General features: G+C 48.5%; 1 protein-coding gene across 6 annotated transcripts in view; it reads left to right on the forward strand.

Moving 5' to 3' along the window:
- Positions 1–969: 969 nt before the first annotated feature.
- Positions 970–27,126, forward strand: part of adamts3 (ADAM metallopeptidase with thrombospondin type 1 motif, 3) — a 112,914-nt gene continuing 86,757 nt past the window's right edge. For 2 of the 6 annotated variants that reach the window (XM_078953398.1, XM_078953399.1), the window contains exons 1-3: positions 987–1,317; positions 1,536–1,560; positions 15,503–15,942. In XM_078953398.1, coding sequence (XP_078809524.1) covers positions 1,258–1,317; positions 1,536–1,560; positions 15,503–15,942 — 525 coding nt within the window. In that variant the 5' untranslated portion in view covers positions 987–1,257. Of the gene's footprint in view, positions 1,318–1,535; positions 1,561–15,502; positions 15,943–27,126 lie in introns of all 6 variants that reach the window. The other 4 variants (XM_078953401.1, XM_023958118.2, XM_023958119.2 and 1 more) reach the window with 4 other exon arrangements.

Below are 27,126 nucleotides of genomic sequence, written 5' to 3' on the forward strand. Positions count from 1 at the left end.
ATGAGACTGAAAGCAAACATCTTCTTTCTTCCTCCAGCTTTTGGCTGTCCTGTTCAGAGCTGGTTTGGGCCAATAGCCCCCCCCAGATGAGCAGCTGTTGGAACTACTTTGAGAGGTTGGTCCCAGTGACTGTAACTGAGAACTGGACTGAGTTTGGTTTCCTTCCGGCTGTGTTGTGTTACGGACGGCGTCATGTTGAAGCCAGACGTCTTCAGTAAGCAGTAATTGGTCCAATTTGGTCTGAGTCAAGGTTTTCTATGGCAACCACTCTCACCAATCAGGAGTGAGCATGTTGGAAAGCCACACCCCTACTACTTGAAAGCGGGTAACACCAAGTCCGTCAAACGTTTTGAAAGTTGAATAACTTGAACTACAGATAAAAGAACTATCGTGAAAAAAAAGAGGATTATTAAGACGATGTTAAACCACAAAGAGTGGTTGTTCTGACCAATAGAATCACAGAAGAACAGCTGGTTGTTTCTCTATTGACCTCTGGGATTTTGACTTCTCGGAACCACTTCCTGTTTGGAACGTCAGGGGGGAGGGGCTTCTCAGATACAGTCAATGATTGGTCCACTTCAAACTAAACAAAGATGAAGATGTTCCTCATTTCCTGCTCTGTGACCTGAGGATGAGGGAGGAGCAACCCGACTCTGACTCCATCTTTGTTGGTCCCTGGAGATGAAGGTCGGTGTGGAACAGGAGGCAGTTCCTCTCCCGGTTTTTCCCTCTTTTGGGTGGTTTTGGGGAAATGTCGCCCCCAAAGGGGCAGCTGCTGTAACTGCAGCCGGTCTTCGTTCAAAAGCAAAGTGTGAAACCAACTGGATGAAGGTGTGAACGAACCAAGTAGGGCCTATCTAGAGCCCCCCCCCCCCCCCCGCCCCCAGAGGGAGGGTAGCGGCAGTGAGTGACGTCATGTCTCCTTATGAATGGGCCCCCTCTGATCTTCCCTGCTGCTCCTCCTGTCATGACTTTGGGGAGGTGGGGTCTCCTCCCCCCGCCTGTCCCCCCATGTGTTGCGCTCGCACAGAGCCCCGTGACGTCACGCAGGGCTGGTCCTGCGTTTATTAGCCCGGGAGCCCAGCGCCAGGGTGCGAGAGCTCCACACTGCAGCTCTGTCCGGCCCGCTGCGGAGTGGGGGGGTCCCGCTAACTTCACCGAAGAGTCCGATCAGAGGAGCTCCTGCGTGAGAAACGTCACTGCTGCTCCCCCCGGAGGCCTCCTGGATCAGAGCTGACCCGGTCCCGCCGCTGCGTGATGGCCGTGCCGCCCCCCGCCCTGCTGCTCGTGGGGTTCGTCCTGGCCTCAGCTGACAGGGTAAGAGACCCTCTGGAGCAGCTGGAGGAGTGGGCCGCCGGGAAAGTTCTGCTCCCAAACACTGCCGCCTCTGTGCCAAGCATGCGCGTTACGCACGACTCCTGCCACACTGGCACAGCTCGGTCCGTTTTCCGAGCTGCAGCTTCAGAACCGGACCGGTCTGTGCTGTCAGTGCCGGTTCCGTCTGCTGTCTAACCGGCCTTTTCTCTCTCTTGCAGACCCTGAGAACAGCAGGCAGAGAAGGTAAGTCCTGCTGACTGACGGGGGGGTGGGCAGTTAATGTGAAGGGTCTCTGTAATTTCCCCCCCCCCCGACACACTCAGGAGTCCCGCAGCCCTCTCTCACACACGCACGCACGCACGCGCGCACGCACAGCTTATATCACCGCCGCTTGAAGGGCTTTGTCAGACAGGAAGAGGTTCCACCTCCAAATCCCGCACATCTGGAATCCATCGGGAGCTGAAGGAAGAAGTGAGCTGCAGCAGCGTCCACGCAGGATCCTTTTACACTCGCAAATATCCTCTGAACACCTCAGGGCCTTCTCACAGCGGTGGGCTGTGGTGCAGCGTCTACCACCGCTGGCTCTACGTGGCCATTATCAGCCTTGTAAAGCGGCTACTGCACAGCTTTGATGTGGTTCCTGTGACCCCCTACCTTCCCCAAACCCCTGGATGAGCAGATCTGCTTCTCACCAAGCAAAAAGTGACTCCATCCAGTCAAAGCTCCACCCCCATCACCTTTGGATCTGTTTTCAAAGCCTTCCCAGTGCTCTTTGATTTATGATGAGGCCATTTGAGCCAAAATCACAAAACCTCTGTTGTTTTCTTAGACATAGTTTCTGAAGAACTGCAGGAGTTCATCAGAAATTCACCTCTGAGTTGTGGGCGTGGAGTAAGCCTGCCCCAATCCCCATCGTCTATGGGTTTACATGCTCTCTCCCTCTAGCTTACAGCCCCTCACCCCCCCAACCTAACATTAGCGGGGCATCAAAAACAGCAGCAACATCAGATCCATCCATCCGTCCAGTTCTGATCCAGATTCCAGCTCAGACCAGGAGAACAGAGACGTTCATGGATCTGTTGGTCTGCAGGTGGATGATCAGAAAGGGGCGGAGCTTGGTGCCTTGGGCCCCACCCAGAGTACTTTATACATTACAACACAAATTTTTCCGGACGTAATTTTTTTCATCTGCTTCTTATTCCCAAGGACGAATAAAGAAAGACTCAGAAACGTAGATTTGAGGTTCATCAGAGAATAAGAATTCAACACAAACAGTCCTACCAGAGGCCCTAAAAATGGGCTCCAACACCACCCTGCTTGATGCGCAGCATTCAGGGGTTGGATCCAGAACGACTTTCTTTTGATTGTTAACATCAAGATAAAACTGAAGGATCTCATTGTGGATTCCCTTTTACTGCATATTTTTAACATCTGACATACGTTGAAGGATTTGATCTGATGCCGGTTCTTCAGAACTTTGAAGCTGGGTTCTGATGGGACACAAATGCAGCACTTGATCTCAGACAGACCTTCAAGGAGCTCTGAGAACATCTCTGTGTGTGACTGTGACGGTAATGCTGCTGGTGGGTGTTGACGTGTTTGACCTTTTAAAATAATGTCAAGGGTTTTTCTCTGAATGCCATCCGGCCTCGCTGTTCCCGCTGCGCCCGTTTCATCCAGTGTGGAGCGCAGATACGTCTGTGAAAGCGCAACGCACAAATCTGCCCAAACATAACGAGGATTTAAGACCTTCAGCCGAAACCAAACCCACTCGGGACGCATTCAACACTTTCCCGCTCCCTTTGTCCTTCAGCTTATTTCGTTTTTTAGTTTTAGTTCATTTTAAATTTATAATTTCTTATTTTCTTAATTTGTTTTTCCAGCCCACACTGGGCTGTGCAGCTGACCCTGGTGCAGTGTGGTGTGGCTTAGACCAGGCCTTAGACCAGTCACACACACACACACGCACACACACACGCACACACTGAAAGAGGAGGGTTTGGGGAAGAGAATGAGGGAGGTAAGAATGTGTGCCCTTTCTAGGCTACCCCACTTTGGTGGGACACAGCCTGGGTATAGATAAAGATAGATCGTTTTTCCAGATGGTTGACCCTTTTTTGGAAATCCAGTTTTTATTTTATTTAGTGTTTAGTTTGTCTTCAGTGCCATGATTTCCATGGAATTTAAGCAAAAATAAAGAAAAAAAAAACCCTCCCCCTCCCCAGGTGGTTTCCCCCCCTTAGCTGGGGTCCTCTACCAGAGGCCTGGGAGCTTGAGGGTCCTACAGCTCTTAGCTGTTCCTGTTCTTTTCTGGACTGAGAGGTCTGAGGTTAGACCTGGGGTCTTGTCTGGTGTGGTAGATCTACACCTTGGGTCTTGTCTGGTGTGGTAGATCTACACCTTGGGTCTTGTCTGGTGTGGTAGATCTACACCTTGGGTCTTGTCTGGTGTGGTAGATCTACATCTTGGGTCTTGTCTGGTGTGGTAGATCTACATCTTGGGTCGTGTTTGGTGTGGTAGATCTACACCTTGGGTCTTGTCTGGTGTGGTAGATCTACACCTTGGGTCTTGTCTGGTGTGGTAGATCTACACCGTGGGTCTTGTCTGGTGTGGTAGATCTACACCTTGGGTCTTGTCTGGTGTGGTAGATATACACCTTGGGTCTTGTCCGGTGTGGTAGATCTACACCTTGGGTCTTGTCCGGTGTGGTAGATCTACACCGTGGGTCTTGTCTGGTGTGGTAGATCTACACCTTGGGTCTTGTCTGGTGTGGAAGATCTACATCTTGGGTCTTGTCTGGTGTGGTAGATCTGCACCTTGGGTCTTGTATGGTGTTGTAGATCTACACCTTGGGTCTTGTCTGGTGTGGTAGATCTACATCTTGGGTCTTGTCTGGTGTGGTAGATCTACACCGTGGGTCTTTTCTGGTGTGGTAGATCTACACCTTGGGTCTTGTCTGGTGTGGTAGATCTACACCTTGGGTCTTGTCTGGTGTGGTAGATCTACATCTTGGGTCTTGTCTGGTGTGGTAGATCTGCACCTTGGGTCTTGTCCGGTGTGGTAGATCTACACCGTGGGTCTTGTCTGGTGTGGTAGATCTACACCTTGGGTCTTGTCTGGTGTGGTAGATCTACATCTTGGGTCTTGTCTGGTGTGGTAGATCTGCACCTTGGGTCTTGTATGGTGTTGTAGATCTACACCTTGGGTCTTGTCTGGTGTGGTAGATCTACATCTTGGGTCTTGTCTGGTGTGGTAGATCTACACCGTTGTCTTGTCTGGTGTGGTAGATCTACACCTTGGGTCTTGTCTGGTGTGGTAGATATGCACCTTGGGTCTTGTCTGGTGTGGTAGATCTACACCTTGGGTCTTGTCTGGTGTGGTAGATCTACACCTTGGGTCTTGTCTGGTGTGGTAGATCTACACCTTGGGTCTTGTCTGGTGTGGTAGATCTGCACCTTGGGTCTTGTCTGGTGTGGTAGATATGCACCTTGGGTCTTGTCTGGTGTGGTAGATCTACACCTTGGGTCTTGTCTGGTGTGGTAGATCTACACCTTGGGTCTTGTCTGGTGTGGTAGATCTACACCTTGGGTCTTGTCTGGTGTGGTAGATCTACACCTTGGGTCTTGTCTGGTGTGGTAGATCTACACCTTGGGTCTTGTCTGGTGTGGTAGATATGCACCTTGGGTCTTGTCTGGTGTGGTAGATCTACACCTTGGGTCTTGTCTGGTGTGGTAGATCTACATCTTGGGTCTTGTCTGGTGTGGTAGATCTACACCTTGGGTCTTGTCTGGTGTGGTAGATCTACACCTTGGGTCTTGTCTGGTGTGGTAGATCTACACCTTGGGTCTTGTCTGGTGTGGTAGATCTACACCTTGGGTCTTGTCTGGTGTGGTAGATCTACATCTTGGGTCTTGTCTGGTGTGGTAGATCTACATCTTGGGTCTTGTCTGGTGTGGTAGATCTACACCTTGGGTCTTGTCTGGTGTGGTAGATCTACACCTTGGGTCTTGTCTGGTGTGGTAGATCTACATCTTGGGTCTTGTCTGGTGTGGTAGATCTACATCTTGGGTCGTGTTTGGTGTGGTAGATCTACACCTTGGGTCTTGTCTGGTGTGGTAGATCTACACCTTGGGTCTTGTCTGGTGTGGTAGATCTACACCGTGGGTCTTGTCTGGTGTGGTAGATCTACACCTTGGGTCTTGTCTGGTGTGGTAGATATACACCTTGGGTCTTGTCCGGTGTGGTAGATCTACACCTTGGGTCTTGTCCGGTGTGGTAGATCTACACCGTGGGTCTTGTCTGGTGTGGTAGATCTACACCTTGGGTCTTGTCTGGTGTGGTAGATCTACATCTTGGGTCTTGTCTGGTGTGGTAGATCTGCACCTTGGGTCTTGTATGGTGTTGTAGATCTACACCTTGGGTCTTGTCTGGTGTGGTAGATCTACATCTTGGGTCTTGTCTGGTGTGGTAGATCTACACCGTGGGTCTTTTCTGGTGTGGTAGATCTACACCTTGGGTCTTGTCTGGTGTGGTAGATCTACACCGTGGGTCTTGTCTGGTGTGGTAGATCTACACCGTGGGTCTTGTCTGGTGTGGTAGATCTACACCGTGGGTCTTGTCTGGTGTGGTAGATCTACACCGTGGGTCTTGTCTGGTGTGGTAGATCTACACCTTGGGTCTTGTCTGGTGTAGTAGATCTACATCTTGGGTCTTGTCTGGTGTGGTAGATCTGCACCTTGGGTCTTGTCTGGTGTGGTAGATCTACAACTTGGGTCTTGTCTGGTGTGGTAGATCTACAACTTGGGTCTTGTCTGGTGTGGTAGATCTACACCTTGGGTCTTGTCTGGTGTGGTAGATCTACACAGTGGGTCTTGTCTGGTGTGGTAGATCTGCACCTTGGGTCTTGTCTGGTGTGGTAGATCTACACCTTGGGTCTTGTCTGGTGTAGTAGATCTACACCTTGGGTCTTGTCTGGTGTGGTAGATATGCACCTTGGGTCTTGTCTGGTGTGGTAGATATGCACCTTGGGTCTTGTCTGGTGTGGTAGATCTACACCTTGGGTGTTGTCTGGTGTAGTAGATCTACACCTTGGGTCTTGTCTGGTGTGGTAGATCTACACCGTGGGTCTTTTCTGGTGTGGTAGATCTACACCTTGGGTCTTGTCTGGTGTGGTAGATCTACACCTTGGGTCTTGTCTGGTGTGGTAGATCTACATCTTGGGTCTTGTCTGGTGTGGTAGATCTGCACCTTGGGTCTTGTCCGGTGTGGTAGATCTACACCGTGGGTCTTGTCTGGTGTGGTAGATCTACACCTTGGGTCTTGTCTGGTGTGGTAGATCTACATCTTGGGTCTTGTCTGGTGTGGTAGATCTGCACCTTGGGTCTTGTATGGTGTTGTAGATCTACACCTTGGGTCTTGTCTGGTGTGGTAGATCTACATCTTGGGTCTTGTCTGGTGTGGTAGATCTACACCGTTGTCTTGTCTGGTGTGGTAGATCTACACCTTGGGTCTTGTCTGGTGTGGTAGATATGCACCTTGGGTCTTGTCTGGTGTGGTAGATCTACACCTTGGGTCTTGTCTGGTGTGGTAGATCTACACCTTGGGTCTTGTCTGGTGTGGTAGATCTACACCTTGGGTCTTGTCTGGTGTGGTAGATCTGCACCTTGGGTCTTGTCTGGTGTGGTAGATATGCACCTTGGGTCTTGTCTGGTGTGGTAGATCTACACCTTGGGTCTTGTCTGGTGTGGTAGATCTACACCTTGGGTCTTGTCTGGTGTGGTAGATCTACACCTTGGGTCTTGTCTGGTGTGGTAGATCTACACCTTGGGTCTTGTCTGGTGTGGTAGATCTACACCTTGGGTCTTGTCTGGTGTGGTAGATATGCACCTTGGGTCTTGTCTGGTGTGGTAGATCTACACCTTGGGTCTTGTCTGGTGTGGTAGATCTACATCTTGGGTCTTGTCTGGTGTGGTAGATCTACACCTTGGGTCTTGTCTGGTGTGGTAGATCTACACCTTGGGTCTTGTCTGGTGTGGTAGATCTACACCTTGGGTCTTGTCTGGTGTGGTAGATCTACACCTTGGGTCTTGTCTGGTGTGGTAGATCTACATCTTGGGTCTTGTCTGGTGTGGTAGATCTACATCTTGGGTCTTGTCTGGTGTGGTAGATCTACACCTTGGGTCTTGTCTGGTGTGGTAGATCTACACCTTGGGTCTTGTCTGGTGTGGTAGATCTACATCTTGGGTCTTGTCTGGTGTGGTAGATCTACATCTTGGGTCGTGTTTGGTGTGGTAGATCTACACCTTGGGTCTTGTCTGGTGTGGTAGATCTACACCTTGGGTCTTGTCTGGTGTGGTAGATCTACACCGTGGGTCTTGTCTGGTGTGGTAGATCTACACCTTGGGTCTTGTCTGGTGTGGTAGATATACACCTTGGGTCTTGTCCGGTGTGGTAGATCTACACCTTGGGTCTTGTCCGGTGTGGTAGATCTACACCGTGGGTCTTGTCTGGTGTGGTAGATCTACACCTTGGGTCTTGTCTGGTGTGGTAGATCTACATCTTGGGTCTTGTCTGGTGTGGTAGATCTGCACCTTGGGTCTTGTATGGTGTTGTAGATCTACACCTTGGGTCTTGTCTGGTGTGGTAGATCTACATCTTGGGTCTTGTCTGGTGTGGTAGATCTACACCGTGGGTCTTTTCTGGTGTGGTAGATCTACACCTTGGGTCTTGTCTGGTGTGGTAGATCTACACCGTGGGTCTTGTCTGGTGTGGTAGATCTACACCGTGGGTCTTGTCTGGTGTGGTAGATCTACACCGTGGGTCTTGTCTGGTGTGGTAGATCTACACCGTGGGTCTTGTCTGGTGTGGTAGATCTACACCTTGGGTCTTGTCTGGTGTAGTAGATCTACATCTTGGGTCTTGTCTGGTGTGGTAGATCTGCACCTTGGGTCTTGTCTGGTGTGGTAGATCTACAACTTGGGTCTTGTCTGGTGTGGTAGATCTACAACTTGGGTCTTGTCTGGTGTGGTAGATCTACACCTTGGGTCTTGTCTGGTGTGGTAGATCTACACAGTGGGTCTTGTCTGGTGTGGTAGATCTGCACCTTGGGTCTTGTCTGGTGTGGTAGATCTACACCTTGGGTCTTGTCTGGTGTAGTAGATCTACACCTTGGGTCTTGTCTGGTGTGGTAGATATGCACCTTGGGTCTTGTCTGGTGTGGTAGATATGCACCTTGGGTCTTGTCTGGTGTGGTAGATCTACACCTTGGGTGTTGTCTGGTGTAGTAGATCTACACCTTGGGTCTTGTCTGGTGTGGTAGATATGCACCTTGGGTCTTGTCTGGTGTGGTAGATCTACACCTTGGGTCTTGTCTGGTGTGGTAGATATGCACCTTGGGTCTTGTCTGGTGTGGTAGATCTACACCTTGGGTCTTGTCTGGTGTGGTAGATCTACACCTTGGGTCTTGTCTGGTGTGGTAGATCTGCACCTTGGGTCTTGTCTGGTGTGGTAGATATGCACCTTGGGTCTTGTCTGGTGTGGTAGATCTACACCTTGGGTCTTGTCTGGTGTGGTAGATCTACACCTTGGGTCTTGTCTGGTGTGGTAGATCTACACCTTGGGTCTTGTCTGGTGTGGTAGATCTACACCTTGGGTCTTGTCTGGTGTGGTAGATCTACACCTTGGGTCTTGTCTGGTGTGGTAGATATGCACCTTGGGTCTTGTCTGGTGTGGTAGATCTACACCATGGGTCTTGTCTGGTGTGGTAGATCTGCACCTTGGGTCTTGTATGGTGTTGTAGATCTACACCTTGGGTCTTGTCTGGTGTGGTAGATCTACATCTTGGGTCTTGTCTGGTGTGGTAGATCTACACCGTGGGTCTTTTCTGGTGTGGTAGATCTACACCTTGGGTCTTGTCTGGTGTGGTAGATCTACACCGTGGGTCTTGTCTGGTGTGGTAGATCTACACCGTGGGTCTTGTCTGGTGTGGTAGATCTACACCGTGGGTCTTGTCTGGTGTGGTAGATCTACACCGTGGGTCTTGTCTGGTGTGGTAGATCTACACCGTGGGTCTTGTCTGGTGTGGTAGATCTACACCTTGGGTCTTGTCTGGTGTAGTAGATCTACACCTTTGGTCTTGTCTGGTGTGGTAGATCTACATCTTGGGTCTTGTCTGGTGTGGTAGATCTGCACCTTGGGTCTTGTCTGGTGTGGTAGATCTACAACTTGGGTCTTGTCTGGTGTGGTAGATCTACACCGTGGGTCTTGTCTGGTGTGGTAGATCTACACCTTGGGTCTTGTCTGGTGTGGTAGATCTACACAGTGGGTCTTGTCTGGTGTGGTAGATCTGCACCTTGGGTCTTGTCTGGTGTGGTAGATCTACACCTTGGGTCTTGTCTGGTGTAGTAGATCTACACCTTGGGTCTTGTCTGGTGTGGTAGATATGCACCTTGGGTCTTGTCTGGTGTGGTAGATATGCACCGTGGGTCTTGTCTGGTGTGGTAGATCTACACCTTGGGTCTTGTCTGGTGTAGTAGATCTACACCTTGGGTCTTGTCTGGTGTGGTAGATATGCACCTTGGGTCTTGTCTGGTGTGGTAGATATGCACCTTGGGTCTTGTCTGGTGTGGTAGATCTACACCTTGGGTCTTGTCTGGTGTGGTAGATATGCACCTTGGGTCTTGTCTGGTGTGGTAGATCTACACCTTGGGTCTTGTCTGGTGTGGTAGATCTGAGCCTCTATGGCTCTGGTGCTCAGGGCTTGTTCCTGGGCTGCCAGGATGAGCGCTTCAGTGCTGTCCTGTAGGCCAGCCCTTTCTAGCCATTGGTAGGACTTCTTGATATCAGCCCCCTCAGTCATGGTCCGGTGGTACATCCCATGCAGGGGTTTGTCCTCCCATGAGGATCTGTCCTCCAGCACTGCATCCTCTGCTCTCCATGGCCTGAGACATTCACTGTCGGTTGGGGTCTTGAGCTTGATGTATTCATGCATCTTGGATGTTTCATCATGATGCTTATTCTTTTGTTTATCTGCAGTAATATTTTATCTTCATTAGTAATTCAGCATTTTCCAGCTCGGGCGGCGTGGTGGAGTAGTGGCCAGCATTCTCCCTTTTGTGTTTAATGTTTCTGTTATTATATACATTAAATTATATATTTGTATGTCCTTTTTGAAAATAACGCAGCCTTTAAAACCCGCTCAATGCTGAAGGTGCAGCAGACAGATGTCATGACCATGGAGGTGCGGCGCTGCTGAACTGTGACATGTGACCTTTGGAGGACAGTTGGAGCTGCAGTGGAGCTCAGCTTTTAGAGCATTAGTAGCCTTTTTTTACCGTGCAAACTGTTACTTTCATGGACAGATTCCTTACAAACATATCTTTTTGTCCCTCTTCAGCCAAAGGCCGGCTTTGCCTCCCAGAGGCGGAGCGTTTTGATGATCGGCGCCGTGTTTGGTGAAAGTGTGAATCTGAACGGCTCATTCTGGTTTCTGGTTTGACCCGATCTAAACTCTCAATCCGGATCGTTTACTGAAACCCTTTGGGATTTTCTAGAGAGCAAAGCAGATTCAACACAAAGCGGCTGTGGTGCAGAGGTGGGATTGCAGGTTTGATTCCTGCTTGCCTGCTCATGTGTGGAAGTGTCGTTGGGCAAAACACTGAACTCCACATTGGTCCTGGCGGGGGGGGTGTCACTCTGCTGCTGCATCAACCGCTGGGATGGAAACAACCGTTCTGTTTGTTCTCAATCATGTCAAACCCTCATAACTGTGGAAAAATGGTGGTAAGTTCAGTCAAAGTGGAGCTGAGATAAGAGTGGAAACAGTCTGATGGGATCCGTGACCCACAGGCTGATGATCCATGTCGGCATCTCTTGATATTTACTGAGACCATTTATTTTCTGACCTCAGAGATGAATTTGACCAAAAACAAAGGTTTTTAATTTCACGTTTCGTTCTGAATGTGCAACACAACGTCCTTCAGAGTCACAGAGATGATTACAAGCAAGTATACTGAACCCTCTGTGGGCTTTACTCACACCCAGACAGATAAGATCACCAACAGGAATGAGAACTGCTGGCGGGGGTTCATGGGAGCAAGCCAAGAAAAAACTGTAATTCAAAGTGCTAAGAAGTCTTGGTGGATCGTCGTATGAGAGCTTTAATCAGCCTCAGCCGGAGATAAGCTGCCGAGGAGCGCTGCGGCTCACAAAGATGCTCCACAGAGGAGCATCTTTTAGTGCCACTTTCTTTTATCAACAACCTTTTTTTCCCTTGGGGAGGGCATTCTGCCTTTGATGCATATTTCAAAAATATTCACCACCAGAGCAAATTACCTGTGAAAAACTCCTGGAGAAGCCTTGGATCGAAGCACACCTCCAAACCTGCCCCTCATTTCTCTCCTGCTCGGCCTCTCGCCTCATTTCAGAGATATTTACTTAAGATGTGGTTCAAATGAAAGTTTGCCTCCTCTGAGGGGGGAACTGTGCAGAAATGCCCCCGTTTCTTCCTCTCAGCACGAGAAATGATTCCTGAGATTAGACTCAGACCTCCTGAGGATTAAGCTTAGAAATCCTCAAGTGCTCACTAATGAAGGGCTCGTCCTGGAGACTCGCAGCTCCTTTTCTGTTCCATTCCTGTGAGGTTTGCCACAGTCTGAAGCGGTCTGCAGTAATGCAGCAGGACTTCCATCCTTCCTGCTCAGGCTGTCAGCTTTAAAGCAGAAAACTGTCACGGTGGAGAAGAACTGACGCCAGCGTCTCTTCTGTTGCTCAGACCTTCACTGAGGACATTCCAGCCTTCCAGACTCTTTCAGGATTTTAGCTTTTAACCAGCATTTACGTTGGAGTTGACAGAATTATTCCTGATGCCGTGTTTTTCTCTGCACTGAGCTTCAGTTATGTCTGTGGAAACTCTGGACTCAACGGTTTCTTGCAGGCGTTTGCTCCAACGCCACAACAGTTTATGGTTAAATCTTCTTCTCTCTTTCCTGGGGCAGCATCTTTCTGGATGAATATTCAGAGGATCACTTGCAGGGGGGAGGAGCTTGGATCGTTACAAATCATTCATTCATTCATCCTCTAAACCCGTTTTGTCCCTTTCGGGGTCAGATGGCTGCTGGAGCCTATCCCGGCCCCTCGTGGGTGAAGGCAGGGGGCATCCCGGACAGGTCACCAGTCTGTCGCGGGGCCACAATCACACACCCATGCACGCTCACATGCACACCTAGGGCCAATTTATAGTGACCCATTAACCTATGAAGCATGTTTTTGGACGGTGGGAGGAAGAGAACCCACCCATGCACGGGGAGAACATGCAAACTGCACACAGAAAGGTACCCCCCCCCATTAATGTTCTGGTCCCCCATAGGGACTTGAACTAGCCATACTTTGAGGCAAGAGTGCTAACCACTGCACCACCTGTTACAAATCCTGTCATTTTAAAGCAAAATGGTTTTTCTGAACTTTGCTGTCGTTGGCCTGATTGATCAGTGAAGCTGCTCCGGCCGACTATCGGAGGTTCAGTCTCAGTCTCATCTGCTTCAGCCCCGATTTTCATCAGTTTCTGCTTTTCTAGAGGAAATTCCAGGATTTTTTTATTTAGGATTTTCCAAACAAATTGCCTTCTTAATGTTTACCATTAAATATTTGGGTGTAAATCAGGATCTGGTTAATATGTATCATTTTTTTTTAGTCTCAGTCATTTTCTGAAGCCGTCTTTTGAATGAATTCTGCATTCTTCTCATTGTTCAGGGTTGTTTTTCTTCTTCTTAGTTTAGTTCTATTTACTGTTACTGTGATCCGTTTAAATCATTTAAATGCATATTCCTCAATGTTTGATTATAGCTAGAACATAATATGCCAGATTTAGCACAATTGGCGACATGCAAACAATGACAAACCATAGGAAAGGCCTGAAGGCATAGCGCTTAAACAACGTAGAACGACACATACTAGACATGACCACAACACTAAAATAAAAGCGTTTTACGTCATTCCAGGTTTGCACCGGGATCTTTTTATCCATCCCTGCTTACAGCTTCAGCGTCTTCATAGAATTCATTCAGAGAAAAACAGCATCATGGGGGGGGGGGGGGGGGGGGGGGGTGTCTCTGTGGTCGTCTCAGAGGGTTGATGGTTTTGTTTTTGTGGCTGCGTGACCAGAGTGTGTGATTAGTGGGGCTGTCGCTGACGCAGACGTTCTACCTGTGACACCTCTCTAATGTCGTGTTGTCAAAACTGCACCATGATTACAGGGTTTGAGGATTCAGGAGCGCTTTTTCCAACCAGAACCTCTGGATGTCGTTGACTTTGCCCTTGGTTAGAAAAGCAGGAGGAGGAATTTAGCTCCTGGCAGATTCCCTGAGCAGCACGGTTGACCACAAATTAGCCAGAAAAATTAGTCAACGAGATTCTGAGCTTCTGATTTTAGAAAAACTCCCAAAACAAACCAGAGTTTTTATTTAGGCAGCAGCAGAGGCTCATGGGAGCGTCTGTCTCCAAATCTGAAAGGGGGGGCCGCATGCTGAAGCAAAAGTGCATGAAGCCCAAAGCTGCTGTTTGTTTGTCAGTGCATGAGCCGTGGGCGCCCTGAAGGCTGGAGGAAGAGCTGCTGCTTCCGTTAATGCTTTCCCGTTTACCTTCCTCTTTTTTTATTCATGTTGCACTTTAGTGGTGACACTTTGTCACAGTGCAGCGACACAAAGCCTCAGCAGCTATGGAGAGGAGGTTCATTTGTGTTTGTGGGCTTTTTTCACACAGCAGAAAGCGGCTGCTGATGAAATGTCCTCTGCCAGCCTGCAGCCTCCACTCTCAGCTTCATCTCTGTTTGCATCAAATTCCCAAACTCCACTTTAAACTCTGCTCTTAGACTCCAGAGTCGCAGTTCTACTCTGATTATTCAAGGACTGCTCCAAATCTGGATTCTAACCAGTCCCTCCTCCTAATGATGCTGATGGACGCTACACGCCTGGTTCTCCTGGTCCTGTCTGTGGAAACCGCACAATGTCTGATAAAGGATTCCACTTTTTCATGTGACTCATCTATTTTACTAGATTACATTTTTGTGTTGTTTTTGTTTAGTATATTATTATTTCAGTGATTTTTTTCCTCCTAAATAAAAAATGCTACTTTAAGTAATAAATGAAATGGACGATTGTCTGATGGGAAATGGTGTCGACAGTGTCACTCACACACTGATGGCTGGTGCCAGCCTTCCACCAGAGGCAAGCTGAGGTTTGGCGTCTTGCCCAGGGGCACTTCGACGCATGGGCGGGCAAGGCGGGAATCGAACCAGCAATGTTACGATCATGGGTTGACCACCCTACCACTGCACCATGGCCAACCTATCGCTGTTCCTTTTATGAAAAGTCTCAAAGGCAACAATCAACCTTTTGGTCGTCAACTTAAAGTAGTAATAATTGCGTCTTAGTTTTTTGCCAGAAAGCACACATGCTAAATGCTAATGTAGCTAAAAAAGAGTGAAACGCATCTCCATAAAAGACCAATGTTTGGGGAAAATACTAACGTCACATGAGATTTCATGGGGTTAAAAAGTTGGAGATCACAAAAAAAGTAAAAAAAAAATGTAACAAGCATAGGCCTAAATGCTAACATAGCTAACTCTGATACCATTTTTAACATCTTCATAATCCTCTGTTTTTTCAGGATACCTTTTCTGTATTTCAACGTGTTCAAGTTTTAAAATGACCAATCAGATGCCTCAGTAAAAGTGGGTGGAGCCTGTTGGGGTGTGGGCTAGAAGACAAAGAACTCAAAGCGACCAAGTAGATGCCTCAGTAATGATCAAAACATTCGATGCATTTCGTGTAGCCTGCCTTCAAGTGGTAGGGGTGTGGCCTTCTGACAGGCTTACTTCTGATTGGGTGAGAGTGGTTGCCATAGAAACGTTGAGTCAGACCCATCACTGCTAACTGACATGGTGGCGTCCGTATTGTAAATAAAGGTGACTAAATGGGCTTGGGCTTTTCTATGGATGACGTCACACTGACTGGGTCCAGGTATCACATGTCAGTGGTTCAGAATCGTTCAGTTTTCACTCATTTGGTTTTTTTGTGCAAACAAGCATTAAAGAATCTCAAGTGGTCAGCTTTTTCGTGGTGTTTGTGAGGAAGTGACAGCATTGTGTCAAAGTGGCATGAAGGTGAAACTCTGTTGTTTTGTTCTGCAGACCAGCTGAGGAGTCGCCTGAAGGAGTACGGTCTGATCACGCCCTTCAGCACGGACTCCCGTGGTCACTTCCTGTCACACCTGCTGTCAGCAAAACACAAGCAGCGCGTCAAGAGGGAGGCGCCAGCCCCCGGCGAGTCTGAGCAGAGTCTCTTTTTCAACATCACTGCCTTTGGCAAGGAGTTCCACCTCCGCCTGCGTCCCAACACCAGGCTGGTAGCGCCTGGCGCCATGGTGGAGTGGCACGATAAGGTTGAAGGCTTTTCCAACGCGAGCGATGCTGCTGGGGTTTATTCTGGCATCGGGACCAATCAGATGGAGTTTGCAAACGGGACTGAGAGGATACTGCGGCGCGAGTTCCTGAAAACAGACTGTAACTTCGTGGGTGACATCACAGACATGCCGGGGGCCTCGGTTGCCATCAACAACTGTGACGGATTGGTAAGTCTTCCACGGCTGTTAAAGCTCTTACTCCTCTGTTGATTTATGAAAGCTGGAAGCAGAACCTCCAGAGGTTAGCTTCTGGTGACGTCAGGCTCTTGTGGTTGTTATTGGAGCAGCTCCTCAGTCCTGCAGCTGGGATGAGTGGTCCCACATGGGTGAGTGGTCCTCTATTGAATCACTCCCATCCTCTCCCCACCATTAAACACCAGGTTCTTTTGTGTTGCAAAGTATGCTGTCCTATCCTCCCCATCAGGCCTCATAAAACACTCAGGAGTCAATGGGAAATGGCTGAAGTCGACTTCTCCTGGAGAAGGTCACTGAAGCTTCTCAGAGGCCAAACCTGACGTTGTTCATTTGAAAGTGAAACTCTGTCCGGAGACAAAGGAGCTGCAGGAGTTATGCTGCTGCTCATGGACTGCTGCAGAATGTGAAAGTCAAGGTTGAGGTTCCTCTGTCCTGTTGGGGGGCGAAGCATTCAGAACCCGCCAGGCTCCAGGAACCTGTTTGTTGAATTCAAGGAGGGGGGTGTTTGCTGGATGATGTCCTGCTGATGATCCGCTCATCTTCAAACGTTGATTAACATTTGGAATTTTCATTAGAAAAAGGGCTAAATATCCTGTTTGTGTTCCTAAACTCTGGTGAAGTTGCTGGTCTGAGTTCTGTTGTTGGAACTGTTAAAGTCAAAGGAAACAGCACAGATTCATAATTTAGCAGTTTTATTGATATCAACCACAGACGATCACGACTCGCTCTATAAACAGCTCCAAGTCAAGGTTCAAGTCTTTCCCTGCAGTTTGGGCTCAAACCTTAAGGTTTCATGGTCTGACGTGTACGTCTGTGAGACGTAAACTGCCTTAGGGGTGGAAACGGGGCGTCTGAAGGTAAAAGATGATCAAACCTGTACGGACACACAGGTGACCCAGAAAAAACATGGCAGACCGCTCAGTCAGCCCGTAGACACAAAATATTTGTTCACGTGCACGCTCCTCGCTGCAGCCTGACTGTTAGAAATGAGAAATCACGTGCACACCCCGTGCATGCAGCGTGGATGCGGTCAGTCAGTTCTCACACCTTGACGACTAGAGCGTGGTGTCAGGACGCCGTACGACAGCATCAGCCCTACCATAAGTGTGTGGAACGTCCCTTATCCTTACCAGTACTTCTTGATGGTTACCACACACACCACAATGGTACGTTCCACTAGCATGCAACACCACAATGGTACGTTCCACTGGCATGCAACACCACAATGGTACGTTCCACTGGCATGCAACACCACAATGGTACGTTCCACTAGCATGCAACACCACAATGGTACGTTCCACTGGCATGCAACACCACAATGGTACGTTCCACTAGCATGCAACACCACAATGGTACATTCCACTAGCATGCAACACCACAATGGTACGTTCCACTGGCATGCAACACCACAATGGTACATTCCACTAGCATGCAACACCACAATGGTACGTTCCACTGGCATGCAACACCACAATGGTATGTTCCACTGGCATGCAACACCACAATGGTACGTTCCACTAGCATGCAACACCACAATGGTACATTCCACTAGCATGCAACACCACAATGGTACGTTCCACTGGCATGCAACACCACAATGGTACATTCCACTAGCATGCAACACCACAATGGTACGTTCCACTAGCATGCAACACCACAATGGTACGTTCCACTGGCATGCAACACCACAATGGTACGTTCCACTGGCATGCAACACCACAATGGTACGTTCCACTAGCATGCAACACCACAATGGTACGTTCCACTAGCATGCAACACCACAGTGGTACGTTCCACTGGCATGCAACACCACAATGGTACGTTCCACTAGCATGCAACACCACAATGGTACGTTCCACTAGCATGCAACACCACAATGGTACGTTCCACTGGCATGCAACACCACAATGGTACGTTCCACTAGCATGCAACACCACAATGGTACGTTCCACTGGCATGCAACACCACAATGGTACGTTCCACTGGCATGAGCCTCCAGGGAACTCCACCTTCAGTTGTCAAACATGTGATTGATTTCTTTGTTTATGCTGGGAGAAAAGCTTCTTTCATGTTTTGAGGTCATGAACAGACAAAGCAGAGAACAGCCTCTCACTTGTCGCTCAGTGAAGCCCCGCCCCCCGTTTTCTGTTCCCTCTCAGAGCGGCAGGTTTTGATTAAGGCTCAGGTTGTGAAATCAGCTGCTTTTAAAGATTTCTCAGGATGCCCCCCCCCCAGCTGTTTTTACTGCTGCATTTCCAACACTTTGTTCGGCGCTGGACTCAGGGGAACACGCGTGAGGATTCTCCAGAATAAGTGGGTCATCCGTTGGACACGTCTCAACGTTTCTCTGCCTCCAGCTTCTGCTAAATCAGAGCGTGTGGCCGACGGAAACTGCCGGTAGCCTCAAATCAGACGTGGGCCTTCAGGTTCCTGGGTGGTCCTTGGAGGTGACCCCCCCTCGCTGACAGGGACAATCAGGCAGTCAAAGCAGCGGCTGCTCCTGAGCTGCTCTGATTCTAAGCCGGACAGATTAGTGCTTGTTGGAGGTCAGAGGTGCTCCCGTTATCAGAGGGAACCTCGATTTGTCTCAGGATGGAACGGCGGCGTTCCGGCGAGCTCCGGGTAGAAAACATTGGGGGCGTTGACCTGCTGACCTCCCACTTTCTGATCTTACATCTGATTTGTATTTCCAACAGTAAAACAAGGAGTTCAGGGATGAGTCCGGTCAGAGCGGCTTTAATGAGCGGCTCTCTGGGCTCCATGCTGCCTTCAGGCGTCGAGTCTGAACACAAGACTTTTGGAATATCATTTGGAACATTAAAGCCAAGCAGGACTTCACTCTGCTGTCATTTTGTATAATCAAGAAGATGTTTGGCCATAATGGCCTCCCTGAACACGCGTGTTCCTGCTTCTGAGTGGCATCAAAGCAGCAGCAGACGGAAAAATGTCCCAAAAGTCCTCCTTGATTTCTTATTTTATACCTGAAGATGAGGGAACACTGTGACTTCCAAACAGAGCGTTCAACCTTCAAAACCTTCCAAACATTCTTGAACACATATAAATGTGGATCTTTGTTTGCTGTTAACTAAAAAGAAAAAAATCATTTGGTGAAAAATGTTATGCTTTAAAGACACTTAATGCTTCATGTCTGCAGTTTAAAATGACCCAAAAGGAAACCTTTAGTCATAAATCCTAAACTGAGATTATTGAGGGTAAAAAACAAAGGAAGCTATACGTCACGTTTAGGCTGAAGGCCGCGTCTCACCCGCAGCGTCCGGCGTCTCACCTGAGATTTTTATTCTTGACAGGAGGAGCATTTTTATTTAAACACAAATAGTTTTTTACTTTAGCAAATAATGAGGCCGGCTCCTTTTTCAACAAGTAAATAACATATAACCAATGGTATTTATTAAAGCCTTTGTCACATGAACCCGTTTGGGGGGGTCGACCCGTACGGGTTCTGTGGTTATTTTGGGTTGTCCCTAAAGCGGCTGCATCTGAAGAGGAGCTCAGGTGTTCCTTTCAGGTCGTATGGTCACCTCAAGGGACGTCATGAAAATGGAACGTAGCACTGTGGTGCGTGTGGTAAGTGATGGTGAAGTATTGATAAGGGACATTTCTTTGTGATTGAGATGGGTGGGTTCTGCTGATTGTTGACCTGATGGTGGTGCACATAAAGCGTTTATTCTGACCGTGGGTGATTCCTGCTCTGGTTTAGGTCATGCATAGACGGTGTGGCTCCAGAGGAGGCTTTGGAGCACCAACAGGACCGGCCGCCCGCTCCACCTCAGCTAACCGTGTCTCTGAGCAGAGCAGCCAGACTCGTAGCTTCGCGTTTGCGGGCTGGGGAGGGTCCTTTGTTAGGGCGTGGCTCCGGAGGAGGCTTTGGACCGCTGCAAGTGCTGCTGGACTCCGTAGAACCGGGCCTCAGAGCAGAGAGCGGCTCTGGGACGGTGTGTGAGCTGAGGGAGGCGCCTTTGAATGCAGAGATGCTGCTCGGTCCTGAGAAACCGTGGAAACAATCCTGTGAATTCATGTTTCCAGGCGTGTCCAGACGGAATAAAGGTGGATGTTATTCCCACATCCGGAAGTGCGTGTTGTTAGCACGTATTAGCCTAATCCTAAGGCTTCTTCCAGCTCCGTTCCACCAAGAAGAAATAATAAAATGATGACAGGCACTTCATAATAATCCTAACAATAATAAAATGACGCGTAGAAGATCATCTGGCTCTATGCTGCAGGTTTCTTTGTTTACTACAGAACTCAATATTTCTTCTTCTACGGCGGTTTCCAGTATTTTAGAGAGTTCTGCGCATGTCCAAATGATTTATTCTGACTGAAGGTGTGGCGGATGGAAACCTTTGTTCTAATCAATAAAGTTCTACACAGTTCAATTCTAATCCGATCTTTGATCCGATCAGAGATATTTTGCACATAGAACCGCACCTACTGTCTCATTCCCTCCTTTCTAACAGTCAGGCTGCATCACTACTTTAAAAACAGGATCGTTCAGCACGAAGAATCTGCAGAGAAATCCTCATTTCAGATCAGATCAGACCACTTTCCATTGATTTCAAACACAGAAACAGACAAACAGCTAAAGAAAGACGGACAGAAATGTGACAAAAGTCAAAAGAAAAAGACTCAAAACATCATAGGAACTTCCAGCTGAATGATTATAACAGAAACACGGAAAGAGAGACAGAAACTCCTCAGGTTTTCTATTAATGATTTTCTGAATTGAACAGTTAATTATAATTTCCTTTAATAATGAAGCTGCAGCGTGAAGGTGGGATGTTAGAGGAGGCCATGCAAATGTGACCTTCAGGTGCGTTTGGACGTTTGGATTCAAGCGGTGAGGCAGAGGTTCTCACTTTCTCCTCACTGAATGTTTTCTGTTGAATTTTGGGCAGAAAAATGATAAAAAACTACATCCAACAAGAAAACTCTGCTCCGGTTCAAATGAAAGAATTGGTATGTTTTCTTTTTGTAACACGTTTATGGCCGTGTTACTTTACACAGAAACCACCAAACATGGTTCTGGAGGTTCTGGAGGTTCTGGATGTCAGCATTTCCTCCATGTCTTCTTCCTCTCTGCTCTTCAGAAGGATGCTGACGGATTCTCTCATGAGATGTTTGCCTTCTTGTTGTTAGAAAACCTTGTTTTTGGTATTTTCTTGGGTTTCTGGACAGCGACGTTAGAAAGCATCTCTGCAAACAGACACACCTGCCTTTGCGTTCTCATCTGCTCTACCTGGACAGATGGTGAATATGTCTTCCTAACAATACAAGCTTTGCTTTGAGCCTCAGGACATTTCTGGCGGCTCGGTTGGAGACGGTCTTTTGGGTGAGAAGTGGATGTGTCAGGATGTGATGGCAGTTCTTGGATGTTTGGGGGAACAGAGTTCCATTCCTGTGCTGCTGTTACAGAAAAGGTTTTGGACCAAAGACACTTTTTGGCTGAGGGAAGATCCGGTCTGCTCGGGCGGACCCTCGTCTTCCTCTGTGAGCTACTTTGTTTTTTTAATTGACTTTATTTATCCCACAATGGGGAAATTCTTCTCTGTATTTTGACCCATCCCCATGGGGGGAGCGGTGAGCTGCAGACTAGCCGCGCTCGGTGGAGAGCGGGGATCGAACCGCCAACCCTTCGGTTGTTGGACGACCTGCTCTGCCGCCTTAGCTACACTGCTGCCCATATACACATACTTCTTATGTTATGCTTATAAATTCATTCATCAGACAAACGTTAGAGTACTTGATGAGATTCTTCCAGTTCATCCCATTGACTGTACATGAGAACTGGACTGAGTGACCCCGCCCCCACAGGAAGTGGCTAAAAGAAGCCAAAATCCCACAGACTTCTACAGAGAAACAAACAGCTGTTCTGGATCTGATACTTTTTTTTTACATCTTCTTGATAATTCTCAAGTTATTCATGTTAAAAACTGACCAATAAGATGCCTCTATAAAAGTGGGTGGAGCCTAAAATACAAATACTGAACTTTCTCAATTTTGAAAGAGTTAATTAGCTATACCTGCTGAAGAAAATGACTTTTTTCACAAGTCAAGTGAACATGTAGGTGGCGTTTGAACCTCAGTCCTGTCATCTCTGCTGCTCGGCTTGGAGCTGAGCCATAAAGCAGCGTGGGTCGTGACATCAAACGCTCCAAACAAGTGTTTTCTCCTGAAAGAGCTCCTGCTTGTGGGTCAGGAGCCTTTCATCTCAGGTAGTAGCCCTCTCTACATGTGAGTTTTACTGCATCCTAATCACAGCCAGACTGCTGGCCTTCCCCGCAGAGGCGGTGGGCGTGTCCTCCGGCCTGTTCAGGCAGCAGACCAGAAGAGCATCAGCTGAAGAACCAGATTCACTTCTGCTCAAACTGTTGTCTGTGAAACTTGGATCATTTTCTTTAAAGTCAAAGTCTTTGTTGGTTTGTGGACTGAAGCTGGGCTGCATCAGATACCTTAAGGATGCCGTGCGACAGCATCACCCCTACGTGGAACCTCCACTATCCTTATATGCTTCATGAGACACTTACCACAATCACAACAATGGGACACTCCATTAGTATGACGTCACTTAAGGTGGCCCTACGAGCCTTAAGGGAACTACGAGACACACCTGAGCTCCCCTTAAGATGCAGCCGCTCCTCTGTACGACCCTCCACGGACCGGACAACCCCGTAGGGTCACGGGACTAGACCCTTTTACAGGATTGAAGGTGAACATGTCCATAAGTTTATCACGTAACCACTAGGGCTCATGCTACATAAGCAAACAGCTCAGAGGAAAATGGTCCAACTTGCTTTCAAGTCAACTAAAATGAAGAAATGCGATCTCTGACCCCGGTCACGAAACATTCCAACACCCATCGCAAAATGTTCCGACACTGCTAGGACACACCCCGGCCTCAGCAGACAGTGGCTGGGATAGGCTCCAGTAACGGCGTGACCCTGAAAGGGATTGAGCGGGTTTGGAAAATGTTTTTGAAACCCTTTCAACTTCCTCTGCTGGCATCTCACCCGAGACCTGAAGCTGCCAGAAAGGGGTGGATGTAGTTTAGGTGCAGTCGATGGGCGGCTTCATCATGAGTGAACTGTGATGTCAGGTGGTGGATGTTTGACCTGAACACGGAGCGCCCAGGCCGTCTCTAAAGCTGGCCGTTCATCCAGAGTGAACTGAATCTAGGATCCGATCCTCTTATCTGCTGCTGACAGCGGTTTGTGGAACTCACTCACATCATCATTCTGCCACGTCGCCGAGTAAACCTGCCAACAGCTGTGGAACCAAATTATCATCCATTAGGAGCCTTGTTTATGTCAACCCCCCATTTGTTCAAGTGGGAAATCTCCCCCTCCACAGGCTCACACTGCTCCTCTTTGATCAGCGAAGGCGTCTGGCTGCTGCTGGCGTGGAGCAGATCTGCTTTGTGGAGCGTTTGGCGCCGCCAGCTGCTGCCTGTTCTCACCGGGAAACAAAACAGACGGCCGGTGGGTTAAACAGCAGGATGAGGGTCCCTGCTGGGCCGTTGCGTTGTGTACATTACAAACTGGGCCTTTCCTGGGAATCAGACTCTAAGCTTCTTCCACAGACTCGACCCTCGACTCTTCTGCACGCTCTTTTAGAAAACAGGCTTTTTGCAGACGGGGAACATCAAGGAAGACCACTCCCCTTTTCTCTGCTCCACATATTCCTTCACTGGTTCTTCATCTGGACTCTTCTTGTTGGAACGCCCTTCATCTGGTTTGGTTTCACACGAGACGCTCGTAGGAGAAAACCAAAGACTGAAGCGGACCGACCCACCTGGCCAGATCAGGTCGTTTTAGCATCTACTCTTATGGGGCTGAAGAAGAAAAAAAGACAAAGAAAGGGGGCTACTCAAATGGTCATCAGGTTAGGGTCACCAAATCTGAAAATGTTTCGGGATCTGTTCTTCAAGTTTTTACTCAGACCCATTTCTGCTTCACGTCTTTGGTTTCCTTTGTTCTGCTGGCGTCAGGGATGAACGTTCACATTCAGCAGGTGAAGAACTTTTCTGAAGAAAACCTCCACAAATGTTAACGCCACGTCCATCCGCCAACCTCAAGCTCCGCCCATAACGGTGCTGAGATCCTCGTCCTCTTTGAGGTCGATGACGGTATTGTTTCTGTGGAAGCAGCAGTCGGCCAAACAGATCCTAAGGCCGTGTCACACAGCCGCTATGAACATTTTACACATTCTCCACGTATGAAATTTCGATATTTCGTGATACATGCGTGATGGACGTAATTCACAAATGTTTCTTGTGTTCGTCATTTGTCGCTGTACTCAGACGTCCGGCGAGGGTTTCGTCCGATGGGTCTTTACGTGAATTTGCTTTGGAGCCGTTCATAATTTTTGGTTGGTTAAAAATGACACAGTTTATGCATATTTTTTGTAGTTTATACACAATTATAGCATAAATCTTAAGCAATTGTGCATGAATTTTGTGCACGATTCTTACGCATATTTGTGGCTATCCACTGCAAAATTCATTCCTCTTCCAGGAATGTCTAACGAACTTTTCCTGCATGAACCACGTTTAACTTTTAGATCACGGATGAGGCTCACATATCATGTTCAAATTATGTAATTGACACACAAATGACTAATATTTGTAATGAAAACAGCGCAATAATGACGCACGGTTCATGTGTGACGTGGGTTTATGTGTTTCTTTGCGTGGTTTATTTGTATTTCTTCCGCGGTTTTAACGTGGTTCATTCCTCAGAAAACAGATGTGAGAATTTTGCGTGAAGGCCACAACTTTTCCACGTATGTTCACGTGTGACCAACTTGAATCCGTGCTATATACACAAAACATACGCAGAGGCTGTGAGTCACGGCCTTCAGCTTCTGACGTCCATCTGTCCTGCAGTTGTGAGTTTGGTTTAGCCCATAATCAGATCAGCATCTTCTTCCTGTAAACACGTGAGCAACAATCATTAAATCCACATGACCCCCAAAAGAAAAGGGTAGACAGAAAAGAAATGACAGCTCTGGCCACATTCTGGACGATCAATCCCACCATGGCCTCTCAGATGAAGGTAAAACCCAGGAGGGATGGTTTGAATCATCTGATGCTGCTTTGAATGCTAACAGATCAATTACAGGTACAGATTGAACTTGGACCTCCTTCCACCTCCTGTGAGAGAAGAGGCAGCCGCCCTTTATGGAGCGCGGTGTCTTGATGCAGATATATGGGCTCCTGGCCCTCCTGGGCCTGCATGGGTCTGTTCATGAGGCATGATGATGGCATTTTGTCCCAGATACACACCTGCTCTGGGTGCAGGCGTCCATCATGGGGCTGCAGAGGCTGCAGAGGCTCAGGAGTAACAGTTTGTAGGTCACAGATGAACGGAGAGCCCCTAACCCACTTACAGCAGCATCAGAATAGACACAGGAAGAATGCTGTGACCTCCAGATGCCACAACCAGGGCGCACGCTCTTTCCCATCTTCCCTCCGTGTGAACTTCCCGTTCGGTCAGAAATGGACTTTCTTTCCCCTTCTGCAGACGTTTTCACGTATTTACCCAGAAAGACAGGAAGTGAGTTTGACTCTTCAGCTCCACTTAATAATAATAATGGATTTATTCGTGCTTTTCCAGACTCTCAAAGCGTTTACAATGTGAGTCCATTATTCATTCACTCCTCATTCATTCTTGGTGATGACTACTGTTGGAGCCACAGCTGTCCTGGGGCAGACGGACAGAGGCGTGGTTGCCAGTCTGCCCCTACGGCCCCTCTGACCATCACCGGGATCATTCACACACCAGTGGAGCCACATTGGAGGCAGGGAGGGTGAAGTGTCCTGCCCAACGACACAACAACAGTTGGCTGGGAGGAGCGGGGATCGAACCGCTGACCCTTCCATCATTGGATGACCTGCTCAACCGCCTGAGCCACTGCCGCCCACTTGGTGTCCTGGACGCTTCCTCAGTTTTGTTCAGTCTTTTCTGGAGAACTTTCTGATGGAGAAATCTCCACTGCAGGAGTCAAAGATCCACCAGGGGGCAGCACTGCACGCAGGGGCTGATGTCAGGAAGAGAATGGAGTGTCACCAAGGAACTCAAGCAGCCGTAACCCTTGTGCTATCTTAGATGACCCCCCCTTCCATTGAGGTGTTCTCCCTACCATGACAAAGGTGGACAAAGGTGGAAAGATTTCATGTAATCCATGGACACCAGTGAAGATCACAAATCATTGATTTCAGAGCACTGTCTAGTGGGTCTAGATGACCCGACTCCCAACGTTAAAGTGCCTAGGATGGAACAAGGGTTATTAAAGAGTGGGGATGAAAAAGACAGAACTTCCTGTCCACCATGCTGGAGGGCAAACGAACTTCTGTTCCGACAAAACGTGAATCAGAACGTAGACCTGATCGATTACCTGTCAGGGAGAAACAGCCGAAAGCCACGATTGGCTGGAGAGTCTAAATCGGAAGGACACGACTGGAGTGACTCCAGTTAATCTACGAGTTTGATCCAATTATTTTGTTAAAATTCTGCTGGAAATTGAGCAGTGGTTGAGGTTGTATTGTCTGCTTACAGGTTTATCTGCAAGGTGGTGTTAGTGCGGGCAGATGCATGTGTGTGTACATACTGTGTACTGGAGTGTGTAGTGTTGCATGCTGAGCAGCAGTACTTCAGGATCATTTTAGACATGTGGACCGGGCTGAGGCTACTGAGGTCCGGTTCAGGGAACGCCGCAGCAGCGTCAGCAACCCATCAAGGTGTGACAAACCGCCTGGAAAGCTGCTGTGAAACAGCTTGGGCCCGTCTCCAGGGAGCCGGACTGCTTCCCCTGCTGACAGAACCGGGCCAGACTCAGACCAGAGCGGACCTTTATCTGCCCAGGGTTCCAAAAGAGCTGGACATCTCCCAATGCCGCTGGATGAGGAAACCTGTAGGGGAAGGTCTGACCCAAGGCGTGGAGATGTTTTGGACGCACTCGGTTCCAAAGCAGCAAAGAAAAATCCCTTTGAAAGAGAAATGGAGCCGGTTCCGCTTTGCAGAGAAGTGCGGCGCACACAAGAGCTTTATTCAGCCCCGCTCTCCATGTTGACTCAGACCCGCCTTGTTGCTCAGGTTTGACCCCACGGCTGTTTGGGTAAACGCTTTGAGGTTCTGCTGCGGG

This window comes from Oryzias latipes, chromosome 9 (genome assembly GCF_053564925.1).
Source record: "Oryzias latipes strain Hd-rR chromosome 9, Olatipes_Hd-rR_3.1".
Taxonomy (NCBI): domain Eukaryota; kingdom Metazoa; phylum Chordata; class Actinopteri; order Beloniformes; family Adrianichthyidae; genus Oryzias; species Oryzias latipes.